Source organism: Castor canadensis, chromosome 5, assembly GCF_047511655.1.
Source record: "Castor canadensis chromosome 5, mCasCan1.hap1v2, whole genome shotgun sequence".
Taxonomy (NCBI): Eukaryota; Metazoa; Chordata; class Mammalia; order Rodentia; family Castoridae; genus Castor; species Castor canadensis.
Window position 1 is genome coordinate 101,175,045 of NC_133390.1, and position 12,706 is coordinate 101,187,750.

Consider the following 12,706-nt stretch of genomic DNA (forward strand, 5'->3'; position numbering starts at 1 on the left):
TTCTCCCTCATATGTGGACATTAGATCAAGGGCAAACACAACAAGGGGATTGGACTATGAGCACATGATAAAAGCGAGAGCACACAAGGGAGGGGTGAGGATAGGTAAGACACCTAAAAAACTAGCTAGCATTTGTTGCCCTTAATGCAGAGAAACTAAAGCAGATACCTTAAAGCAACTGAGGCCAATAGGAAAAGGGGACCAGGAACTAGAGAAAAGGTTAGATCAAAAAGAATTAACCTAGAAGGTAACACCCACGCACAGGAAATCAATGTGAGTCAATGCCCTGTATAGCTATCCTTATCTCAACCAGCAAAACCCCTTGTTCCTTCCTATTATTGCTTATACTCTCTCTACAACAAAATTAGAGATAAGGGCAAAATAGTTTCTGCTGGGTATTGAGGGGTGGGAGCAGGAGGGGGTGGAGTGCGTGGTAAGGGAGTGGGTGGGGGCAGGGGGGAGAAATGAACCAAGCCTTGTATGCACATATGAATAATAAAAGAAAAATGAAAAAAAAAAAAAAAGCTTGCCAAGAAAGTACTATGAGGTCACAACTTCTATGATTTTTTAAAATGCAGCTAATTAAAATAGTCTCATCAGAAGAAAGATTTTTATTGAAAGAAAGGGAATTTCTCAGAGCAAAATTAAACCTGTTATTTAGATCTGATAATTATCAGCCTCCTCAAATCCTGCCTCTAATTAGCAAGTGCACTGTGTAGAGTAAGAATGCTATTAAGTTACATTAAGAGATATGCATTTTAAAAAGACAAACCAAACTAGAGTCAATACTCCTGTTCTCCTACTCTCCCCCATTACAAACACATTCCAGTCTTTAATGTTCATGCCCACGTCATGGTTCAGGGATGGACAAGTGTAGTCTACTTCAGGTAATGTAGAGTCATTCTGCTGAAAACCGTTACCATTTTCACTGAGCTTGGGAATCTTTGCTTTTTTATTCCCCCCTCCCTCTCTCACTCCCTCTCCTTTTGATTGTGAACTTCTAAAGAACCCTTCTTATAGCCAATGAAAGCAATCCCTTTGGGAAATTGTAGTTGACAATGTCATCCCTTACTACATACTTTAATAAATAAGCTCCTTATAAGCATTGGTGTAGGTAATATGCTATTTCATCTGAATCAAGACATCAGTTCTAAGACTTTTTTATGTTCTGCTAAGAAAGAAAAAAAATCACTGTCAGATAAATGTGACATTGACTAGAATGCTTATCATTAAATCTGTTTTAGACTTACTTATAATCCATTTCATTCTTTATCATACTTACCCATATTTTAAAATGAAAATATAAGTAAAATACTGTTCCAATCTCTTTCTGTGCAGTGACTGCCGTTTGTGTTTGCCCACCCCACTGGCCTCTATGCTACCAAGAGCTCTGGAGATTCAGCACTGCCCAAAGAGCGCTCCAACTTTTGTCTCCAGGACTTTCTTTCCAGCTATTGACATATAACTTAAAGCTTTGAAGCTGGCACTTTATCTTACAGAAAAATCAATGAAAGGTTTTTATACAATAACCAAGATTTATGATGCTCTCTCAAATGGTTATTATCGTTCTTTCTCAAATGGTTTTTTTAAGTGAGATCCCAAGGGACAAACAGTCATGTGACAAGATTACTGCATGCACAAAGTCCTGACTGCAAAAACACCTCTGATCCCTCCATTGTTATAAATGTGAAAAAGTGTGTGCTTGGGAAGGGACAGAATTGGTAAGATTAATACTCATCAGGAGTCTTTCGTGAAGCTAAGTATGAAGAACTTAGGTCCTTCAGCACATTCTACCATTTAATCTTTAGTATAATCCCTGGAGTAGATGCTATTATTTGAATAAATAAAATGAAATTTAACATGTCCAAGGACAGACATTTAGGAAGTGGTAAATAGAGACCTTAAACTCAATTCTGCCTCATTTCAAAATTCAAACATCAGATTTATATACTTGTGAATGATGACAATACTTTCAGAAAAGGAGCTGAAACATTGTGTCCTATTTTAGAAGAGAATGAACTTGTATATCAGATAGATGGATGGCTGCCAGGGAATCATTTTCTGGATCGAGCCATATATCACAAGTTTTTCCTCAAGGACACAAAGTTTCTCAAAATGTCAAAAAGAAGAAAAGTATATCTATATCTAATGTATAATAAAAAGTGAATCAGGACAAAGAACAGAAAAGTTTTGTTTGTAAAAATTTTTATATTGGCAAGGTAAGCATCCTTTTCACATAACTTTGTCTTACCCAAATCAGAAAGCAGTAGTAACATGATCCACTTTTAGCCTTTATCTTATAATGTTAAATTCTCATATATACCCTGAACCAAAGTAGTTAATGAAGAATTAAACTGATTATTCTGTGGAAATCTTTTTCTCTTTCTTTCTTCATAACACGGATTTTTTTACAAGCTGTTTTTCTGTGCTTATATAGGCTTCAGTGTTTCCTTAAGAATAACTTTGTTGGTAGACAAGAAACAAAGTGCCTGGGCTAAACATCAGATCCTCTAGGTTTGCATAAATCCAAGAAGAAAAAAAAAATTGTAACTATAGAGCTCTTTTTCCTGGTTAAAAAATAAATAATTTTAGTCTTTCATAGGTCAAAGATTCTTTCAAAAACTTTTATTTATTGAAAAAAATGTCTTCTACAAATCCTTCTAGTATCTGATATTAGAAATGTCTATGTAGTTGAAAATTAAGCAAGTAATCATTCACAAATTGGAGATCTTGAGAACTTAACTCTGGAAATCCTTACATTTTGTTCCTGTATTTTATAGTGCCAATACTATCCCAAATGAAAGAATAGAGACCTAACATTTTTCTAAATTCTTCCAAAGAACAAATTCCATGAAGTGATATATAACAGCTTAAAATGTACACAGAACAATCCTAACTATCTGAACATTAATGTGAACGTAGAAAATTAAGCAGAATAAACAAATAATATGTCAGAAAGTCTGATCACTTGAGATGAATTTTTTTTACTCTTGTAAAAAGCACAAAGCATTTGCCATCATTGCTTTTACTTTATTTGAATTCTAATATGATGTATGAGTTTCTGACCATGGATGTGAAGAAGAAAATTCAAATGTGCAGGGAGATACATTCCATAAAAGAGAAGAGATAATTAAGAAGAAAGAGACAAAAATGTAACCAGAAAAAGAAAAACATGCATGCATACTTACACAGCATACATAAAATTCAGCAAGCAATTAATCTTTGCCTACTTTGAACAAACAACATTAATCATCTAGTAATCATGTGTGCACCTTTACCATGACAGCAAGCACAATAGATGTCTCATAGTGAGACATGGAATTACTGAAATGGCTGTTATGCTGGGAACAGTTTAAAAATGTGTAAGAATGACTATGTCACATTTTGGAAAATGGTCAAAGTTTATCATTTTAAAGCTTAAAGGAAGACTATTACCTGGAAAATTTACTTTTGAAATCATACTAAGTTTTAATAATGCTGAACAAATTGAGAAATACTGAATTTGTGCTTTCTTTAAATATATCAAGATTAATGGGTGAGACAAATTTATTCAGTATTACAGCAGTAATGCAGAGCCTTTCTCCTCAAAGTGTGTTCTATAGACTAGTAGAATCAGCATCTCCTGGGAACTTGTAAGAACTACAGAATTCCAATCTTGACCTTCAAACATATTCAATCAGAATCTGAATTTCACCAATATTTTTACATGATTCTTATGGACATTAAAGTTTGAGAGGCACCCAAACTTTAGAGAACTTAAAAAATAAATTGGAAATAAACTAAGACATGGAGTCCACAGAGTACAAAGTACTGGGAATCCCTAAACTTCTATGTGTGTGAAACTGAGTTTAAACTGGATACCAAAGACTGTGACAACTGAATAATGGTGTAGAACAATGTCCAGGTACCAGATTGGCCCCAAGGGTCCTACATGCTGGGCAGATCCAAATAACACTGCAAAGGCTTTCAAAACTGAACTGCCACTGGGAGGGACTACAACCCACAGAAAAATAAGTCAGGAAAAGCAGCCTGAACCTGACTGGGCCAATTGTCTAGCACACAGTGCAAGTTATTTAACACATGGAAATTCAGGAAAATCTTAAGTCACAAGGTAAAAGATAATTCACACTGGTAAAACCAAAGATAATTAAAATATTGCAATTTTTGAATAACAAAGAAGCTATTATAATCATGTTCAATGAAGTAAGGGCAAACACTTTTGAAAGTATAGTACAGTTGAAACTACGCAGCAGAGAAATAAGTTATTAAAAAAAATCAAATGAAAATTTTAGACCTAAAAATATAATTGAAACAATTAGCTAGATGTGCTCAATACAATGGTGATAAAATAAGGAAGAGGCGATGAGCTTGAACACAGATCAAAAATAATGAAGCAACTGAACAGAGACAGAAAAATTGTGGGACAAAACTGAAAGGTCTAATATTTGAGTCACTTGAGTCCAATAAGGAGAGGAGAAAGATGTCAAGACATAGATAATTTTGGGGAAAGCAGTGACTGAAAACTTTCTAGTTTTTACGAGAGACATATATTTACAGATTTATAGTTTATCCTTTATTTTTGAAGATAAACTCAAAGAAAATCACACCTAGATACATGGTAACCAACTTGTTGAAGATCAAGGATAACTCAAGCACTGGAAAAAGCAAAAATGAAAAAAAATGATAAAGAAAAAATCTGGAAAGCAACTAGAGACAAATGACATTTTACATATAGAGGACACTAATTCAGATGACTGTGCCATTCTCATCAGAATTTTCATGTCTTTGAAAAACACAATTTCTTTACCATTTTCATGTCTTTGAAAAACACTATTAGAAAGTAACAAACTGAATTGAAAAAAGTACTTGCAAACCAAATATTTGACAAAGGACTCAAAACTAGATTATCAAAGAATTCTAAGCTTAATTGTAAGAAAACAAATAATTCAATAAAAGAAATAAGCCAAAAATTTTAATGGATAAATTATTGAAGAAGATACACAGATTAAAAATACCCAAATTATGGAAATCAAAAGTCAAGTAATCTAGGGATAAGAAAATTTAAACCATAATGAAGTACCACTACACACACACACACACAATCTGACAATAGCTAGCACTGACAAGAATATAGATCAATTCAAATCGTTACATATGGCTAGTAGGAGTGCAAAATGGTTCAGTTATTATGGACAATTAGGAAGCTCTTTGTAAAGTTAGTCGTAGACTTATTAGATGACACAGTAATACCAACAGTTTATCATCATTCAGAAATGAAAAAAGTTTCCACATAGGTTTACACAAAAATCTGTACGAGTATTTATAACAGTATTATTTATAATTGCCAGCATTAGCAGTAACACCAGTATTTTTAATGGGTCAGTATAAACAAGTCAAGGAATATCCACAGTGGATTACTGCTGAGCAATAAAAATGAATGAACATGTAACTTGAATCCATACTTGCACGAATTTCAAAGGCATTGTTTCTGAATAGCACAATGTCTTGAATTTTTTACAGGCATTATCATTCTTTTCATATGAGCTGAAAAAGACAAAACTATAGTAATGAAGATCAGAGAAATGGTGGCCAGAAGATGCAGAGAGGAACGTGGTGTGAGTATGAAAGGGCAGAACAAGACTGGCTTGGGGCAGGGGGAAGGAAACTGTTTTGTATTTTGATTGTGAAGATTACATGGATCTATACATTTTTAAAACTCAAGAACTATATATACAATGCCTTAATTTTGATGATTTTTTTAAAATCATAGTTATTCAAAACATCTTAGAAGTGGTAAAGTTTTGAATAAGAACTTAGTATCATAATTTATTCTTACAAATAGAACTGCAAAATTACCAACACATGGGAAAAAGAAATTCCAATGTCACAAAGCCTGGAATAAAATTCTAATTATTTCTCCTGAATTACAAGGTTGTAGCAAGCTTGCTGTTTTCATTGTTTCTTTCCTGTGTCTTATTACATAGGCGTAATGAAAATACAAGGTTTGTTAGATAGTACTGATCTGGGAAAAGTGAGCACTTCAGAGACTTTGATTGGACTAGGGACTTCTGAGGCTTCTTTCCATGATCCTTTCCTTATCCTACTAGAGCGAACCACTGACAGGAATCTTGTTAGTAAGTCAGGCTTAGTGAAGTCATTTTCAAAGTAATACTTCACTGGCAAAGACATTATTACATTCATTCATTCGCATACCAACTAAGCTCTGATAAATCTGACATGTGTAATACAATTAAATAGACTAGCCTTTGGTCCCCTTTCAGTTATCCAAATGCTTATTATTTTTGGTTAGTCACTTAGACATCCATTTAAGTGTCTTTTAAATAGCAATATTTCTTGCTCTATTTTAAATACTGTGGAACTTGAAGGAAAAACTCAACACAAAAGCACTTTGCAGAGTTTCTATGTGAGTGAGTTTAATGTTATAAACACATTTCTTCCTCTTTTTCTCTAAAGGGGCTTCCTTAAGCTTTGGAAGAAATGTCATAAACATTTTGAGGGAAGGTAAATTGCTCCCTAGTAAATAATGATATTGTGGAAGTATTTCTCTCATTTATTGACATAGTAAGGAGAAAAATCCCCCAATATAGACAGTAAGCTATTAAAATAAACATTAAAAAGAAAGAAAATAAAATGCAGACACACACATCTATGCAACCTGATGAGAATCAAATAGAGTGGGTTTCTTGTTCTGCTTCAAGGCAGGAAAGAAAGGAAATCCTTGTTAATGTAAGTGACTTGTAAGTGCCAGAGGGACCCCCTTGCAGCTGAGTCCCACATATTAAATGGGGAAAACTTGTAGGATGCTGGTTTTAGATTTGCCCACACCACTACACTCCTTTGTGTGCCTCTTTCCTTATCTTGACACCACATTACCCTTAGTGACTCCATCATTTCCTAGGGAATTAGAACTATTTTGGGTCCCAGCTCATCTGGGTCTGGGATTTCTTTTTTATCATGTACTTCAGCCCAACTTGAAAGATGCTTTCAGTTTGATTCAGTAATTTTTTAAAAGTGTATTAAAATATTAATCAACAGTCTAGCTTTCCTGGAAGGAAATGGCAACAATGAAGCCTTGCTGGAATAAGTTTTATTGAGTCCACAACGTACAGCAGCCTTCAAATGAAGGTATTTAACTAAAGTACCTTGTCTTTAAACAGACTCACTCTGTAATGGACAGAGATGTAGTGAGGCACAGAGAATAAGGTAAAGTTATAGATTTTTCACCAACCATTTTGTATATTACAAATAGCCATTCATCTTATTTTCCCAAGATTGCAACAAAGTCCTACACTTCATAAAGATGCATTCCAAGTTGCCTTTGGCCAATAACTGAAATGCCCCAGGCTATTCTGTTTCTTTTTTAAAGACAGGTTTTTAGATAAGAAACATGGCTATCATCATATATTCAAGAAGCTGATTATAAAAAAACAAAGCTGATTATACATCAAGTAGATATTATAATATACACATTTAATGAGAATGAAATTTTTTTTTACTGTTTTATTTTAATTGTTTTTATAAGACTCAACTGTTTCTGGTATTCAAATAAACATTTCTTTTTTCTTTCTTTCTTTTTGGCAGTAGTGGCATTTGAACTCAGGGCCTCATGCTTGCTAGGCAGGCACTCTTCCATTTCAGCCACGCCCCTAGCCCAAAGCAAACATTTCTTGAAAACTGATTCTAACAATCTTTCATGGTGGTGATGTCTACATTTATAAGATTATATTCTCTATAGTTTGCAATTTAGCCTACTGCATACACATAAAAAAATCAAGATTTCAAATAAAAGCAAAAACTGTACAGCTATTATTTATTTCCTCCAAAAATAGGTTCGAAGAGCAAAAAGCTTTCATAAACTGCATGCTATGTGTATATATGTACATGAAGTAATTATTTATTTTAAAGGAGATGAAATGGAATTATACAATATTACTTTTTCAATAGGTAGGAAAATGCTGAAATTATAAGCAACATTGAGCCATAGGAAAAAGTTGGTACTGTAGAGTATTATTTTTAAGCATTCCACAGGCATGTTTAATAACAAAGGAAAATTCTAAATTATACATCTAAATTGTATTGGAATATTTTAAGATATACATTCTGAATGATTGAATTAATTTTATATCAGTTAATAAAAATTGCATTTTGGGCTTTATAAAATCCACACAATTATATAATGACATTTATTCTTCCTTATAGGTAACACATTTAGTTAACTGATGAACACACACAATAGTAATGCTTAACAAGTAGTGATATGATATAAAGAATATTATAAACTCAGAATATCAATACTGAATCAACATCAGTTAGCCCAGCCTGCATAAATTATAAATGAAAACAATAGCACTATTCTGCAATAACCCAAGATTTATGAATAAACTATAAGGCTTTTGAAAATAAAAGCTGTAAAAAATTCAGCATTAAATATTTTGTCCTTGGGTGTTCATAAATTCTTTCATGGGTATTGCCTATAAATGTCTTTATATTTTTAAAGAACACATTTCAAATGTTCTAATATGCAGAGGAATTTTGCATTTATCCACAGTATGTAATAGAAAAAAATACTTTAGAATGAAATCATTTTTTTTGGTTTTTGACAAGTGTATTGAATTATTAATGCAAATTGCCACCTCAACCCACCCCCGAATACCTCCAAGCTCTATGAAAATTGTATAGTTTTTTTTGTTTTTATTTATAAAAATATCAAACATGCAAACCTTACATTAACTAGAGTTTTGCTACCAAAGTGACAAACAGCAAAGTCCATGAACAAAAAGCAGAGGCATCGCTCAGGAGCTGTTAGAAGTTCACAATCTCAGTCCTTCCCCAGACCTACTGAATGGAAAGCTGCACTTGTAATATGAGTGCCTTACACATAAAAGTTTGAGAAAGGCTGATTTCATACACTTCCATGACCCATCTAATTTTCTACAAATAGTCATGTCTAAATAACAAGTACATAAATGTGTCACTTTGATCTTTGGGATATGTTCTGAGAAATGTGTCATTAGTTGATTGTGTCTTTGTGTGGACCTCAGAAAATGTACTTACAAAACCTAGAAGATGCAAGTCAGTCACTTGACATGACCTCTTGATGCAATCAAGAGACCAATAAGGAGATGTAGGAGGTTGCTGCTGGCATGATGCGGCATTCTGTTGACAGCAAACTTTATCAGTAGAACGAGAATACATAAAATAAGGATAAAAATATATAGCATTGTAGTATATGCACAAACCTGTGCCATCTGTGGGATTTGCATAACCCTGTGTTTTCTTTCTAACAAGTTTTCTCATGGAGTCACAGAGAAGATGCTCATTTTGCATTTCTTTCCTGTACTACCTTCTCCACTGACTACAAAGTCAACGACAATGAGAATTTCTGTGGAGTACCTGCCTTTGCTTCCCATTATTGCTTGTTATATGTAAATGTACAGCACTAATTTCCTTTGGTGCTCTGGATTCTGTATGATTATGAAAGATTTAAGATGTCCAGAAACATCACTGTTTCCAAATTTCACCTGATCGTATCTTTACACTAGAGTTTTTAAAGAAACATCACTGTTTCCAAATACCTTGAGCTACCTGTATACTACTACCACTTCTAAAATGAAAAGTAGCTGTTTGCATGTTCAGTACATACTTTTATTTTAAACAACAGCACAACACACACAACAGCAGAACAGGACCATTACCTTAATACTGATAACATTCCTTGACAGGTTGACTTACAATTCACATATATTGTTTCTATCTGGACCTATTTTAAATATTATCTTAAGATACACTGTAAAACACAAATCCTAAATATATGCCAGTTGCAAACATAATGTGCTTTGTTACTATTTTCCTTGTTACTCAAATGAAATATTTAAAGTTCCTCGAAGTCATGTCCACTTGTGTTCATTGTTTCAGGATTCATGACTCGTCCCACGAAAAAGATGGTACCTGCATTAGATTGGAAGTGAAAAAGGGAAGAGAGCAAAAGAATAGGATGTTTATTTTCCTTCTTGCTTACAAGTAGCAATGTTCTAAGAATTAAAATAAAAATTGTTTTCATTTATTAAAAAAATCATTTGAACATAAGAAACTATCTAATTAATATTGGGGGAGCAGGGGGTAAAAGTCCCTAATTTACAGAGGAAAGCTTCTTTTTTTTTTTTCTTTTATTATTCATATATGCATACAAGGCTTGGGTCATCTCTCCCCCCTGCCCCCACCCCCTCCCTTACCACCCACCCTGCCCCCTCCCCTCCCCCCCACCCCCTCAATACCTGGCAGAAACTATTTTGCCCTTATCTCTAATTTTGGTGAAGAGAGAGCATAAGCAATAATAGGAAGAAACAAGGGTTTTTGCTGGTTGAGATAAAGATAGCTATATAGGGAGTTGACTCACATTAATTTCCTGTGCGTGTGTGTTTCCTTCTAGGTTAATTCTTCTTGATCTAACCTTTTCTCTAGTTCCTGGTCCCCTTTTCCTATTGGCCTCAGTTGCTTTTAAGGTATCTGCTTTAGTTTCTCTGCATTAAGGGCAACAAATGCTGGCTAATTTTTTAGGTGTCTTACCTATCCTCACATCTCCCTTGTGTGCTCTCACTTTTATCATGTGCTCAAAGTCCAATCCCATTGTTGTGTTTGCCGTTGATCTAATGTCCACATATGAGGGAGAACATACGATTTTTGGTCTTTTGGGCCAGGCTAAAGAGGAAAACTTCTTTGTGGGTTATTAAATAAAGTTCTCATAAGAGACTCACCAGTTTTCCTGTTCCTGATAAGAAAGAAAAATGGGTGGTCCACAATGACTTGAGGATACAGCACAGCCATCCTACTAATTGCAATCATTCCTACAGCACAGACAGAAAGTAATTACTCATCTGTGGAGCCAATCAGTATAATTTCTCAAAGACATCTATGCCTATCTGTTTAATGAAAAGGCAGCAATTTACAGAAAACAAGATTTTTAAGACTTAAAGAGAGAAAAATTGTAAAGGTATTAACATTTCTACCTGGTTGTTTAAAAATACAAAACATTCTGCCCAGAAGTGGGGAGGTGCGGGAGGTGGGGGGGTATGATGGGGTGACCCAAACAATGTATACACATGTAAATAAATGTAAAAACAATAAAAGAAAGGGAAAAATATAAAATAAAGCAAAAACACACATACAAACAAGTTCCTCCCTCCAACCCACCAAAAATAAGATATATCTGATTACATTGTAAGAACTTTTATAAATGCCACAGTGTACCCTAACCCAGCACAACAATAAAAAAATAAAAATAATGAAAAAAAATAGACAATTTATTCTGTTCTTATAAAAGTTTTAGTCTCAGTTTAATCTTTGTGCTTTTACCAAACCATCCTTTTAATTAAGACAAGGAGGAGAAGAAAATATTCTTGCCAGAAAAAAAGACAATTTCTTTATATATTTGAGTCACTATGTCTTTTGTCTGCCATTTTTTATTTTATTTTATTTATTTATTTTTTTATAGTACTGGTACTGGTGTGTGAGCGCAGAGCTTTGCTTTTGCTACTTAGGTGCTCTACCATTTGAGCCACACCACTAGCTGTTTTTTTTTTTGTCTTAGTATCTTTTCAGATAGGGTCTCATATTTTTGCCCAAGGCCAGCCTCAGACCATGATCCTCCTATCTAGGGCTCCCACATTGCTTGGAATATGCATACCCCCTCCATCCACAGCTTGTTGATGAGGTTGGGTCTGGCTAAGTTTTTTTTTCCCAGGCTGGCCTGGAACCACTATCCTCCTGATCTCTGCCTCCTGAGTAGCTGGGATTACAGGTGTGCTCCACCAGTTCCAACTGCAATGGGTATTTTTACAGAGCAAGTGGAAAGGATGGTAGTGATTAAAGGGAAAAATATGGTAGTGAGAGATATAATGGTTTTTCCTACAGCTGGGGTACTGAATTCCTTTGCAGTCCTTCATACTTGCAGCATTGTAGCTAGTTGTCAGAAATAAAGACAAAATTCAAGATTTGAACCTCTTTTTGATGCTGGAAACTACTGTGGTTTTTTTTTTTCCTCCTGAAAACACTGTTATAACTTGCAAAATTAGAAAAAAAAAGTGTGCAAATAAGCTAACATTATACTAAAGGGAGAAAAAAATTCTGATAAAATTTGATGGTAGCCATTGAACATGAGATTGAGGCAAATCCAAACAAATGAAAGGAGAAAGTGCAGAGGGAAAAGCATTTTCAGCCAACCGAAATGATCAAGGACATTTACCATTGTCCTTTGGATGTGAGATTTACAGAAGTTTTTGAAAATTATTGTTCAATTGCTATTATTTAGTTACAAGTATTTAAAAGTACTTATTATATTTATCATATACTCTTTTTAATTTTTTTATTGTTATGCTGGAGGTACACTGTGGCATTTATAAAAGTTCTTACAATATGTCAAATAGACCATACTTGAATTCAACCCTCCTTCAATCCTCCTTTATCCCCCCTCTCCCCATTTCTGGATGTTTCAACAGGTCTCATTTTTCCATTTACGTACCTGAGTACGCAGTATTTGCACCATATTCACCCTCCCACACCCTTCCCCGCCTCCTTTCCCCTCCCACTGGTACCAACCACCTCCCCATATACTCTTTATTTATGTGTGTTTTTAAAAACAAAAAAAGCATTTCGCTGACAAAATTAAGAACCAACTTTCAAGAGTAAT

At 34.2% G+C, this 12,706-nt stretch overlaps 1 protein-coding gene across 2 annotated transcripts in view; it reads right to left on the reverse strand.

The window, feature by feature from the left end:
• Positions 1-7,088: 7,088 nt before the first annotated feature.
• Serpini1 (serpin family I member 1) overlaps positions 7,089-12,706 on the reverse strand; it is an 87,467-nt gene continuing 81,849 nt past the window's right edge. For both annotated transcript variants that reach the window (XM_074073844.1, XM_074073843.1), the window contains exons 8-9: positions 10,776-10,865; positions 7,089-9,969 (exon numbers count right to left, since the gene is read on the reverse strand). In XM_074073844.1, the coding sequence (XP_073929945.1) occupies positions 9,893-9,969; positions 10,776-10,865 (167 nt within the window). In that variant the 3' untranslated portion in view covers positions 7,089-9,892. The remainder of the gene's footprint in view (positions 9,970-10,775; positions 10,866-12,706) is intronic.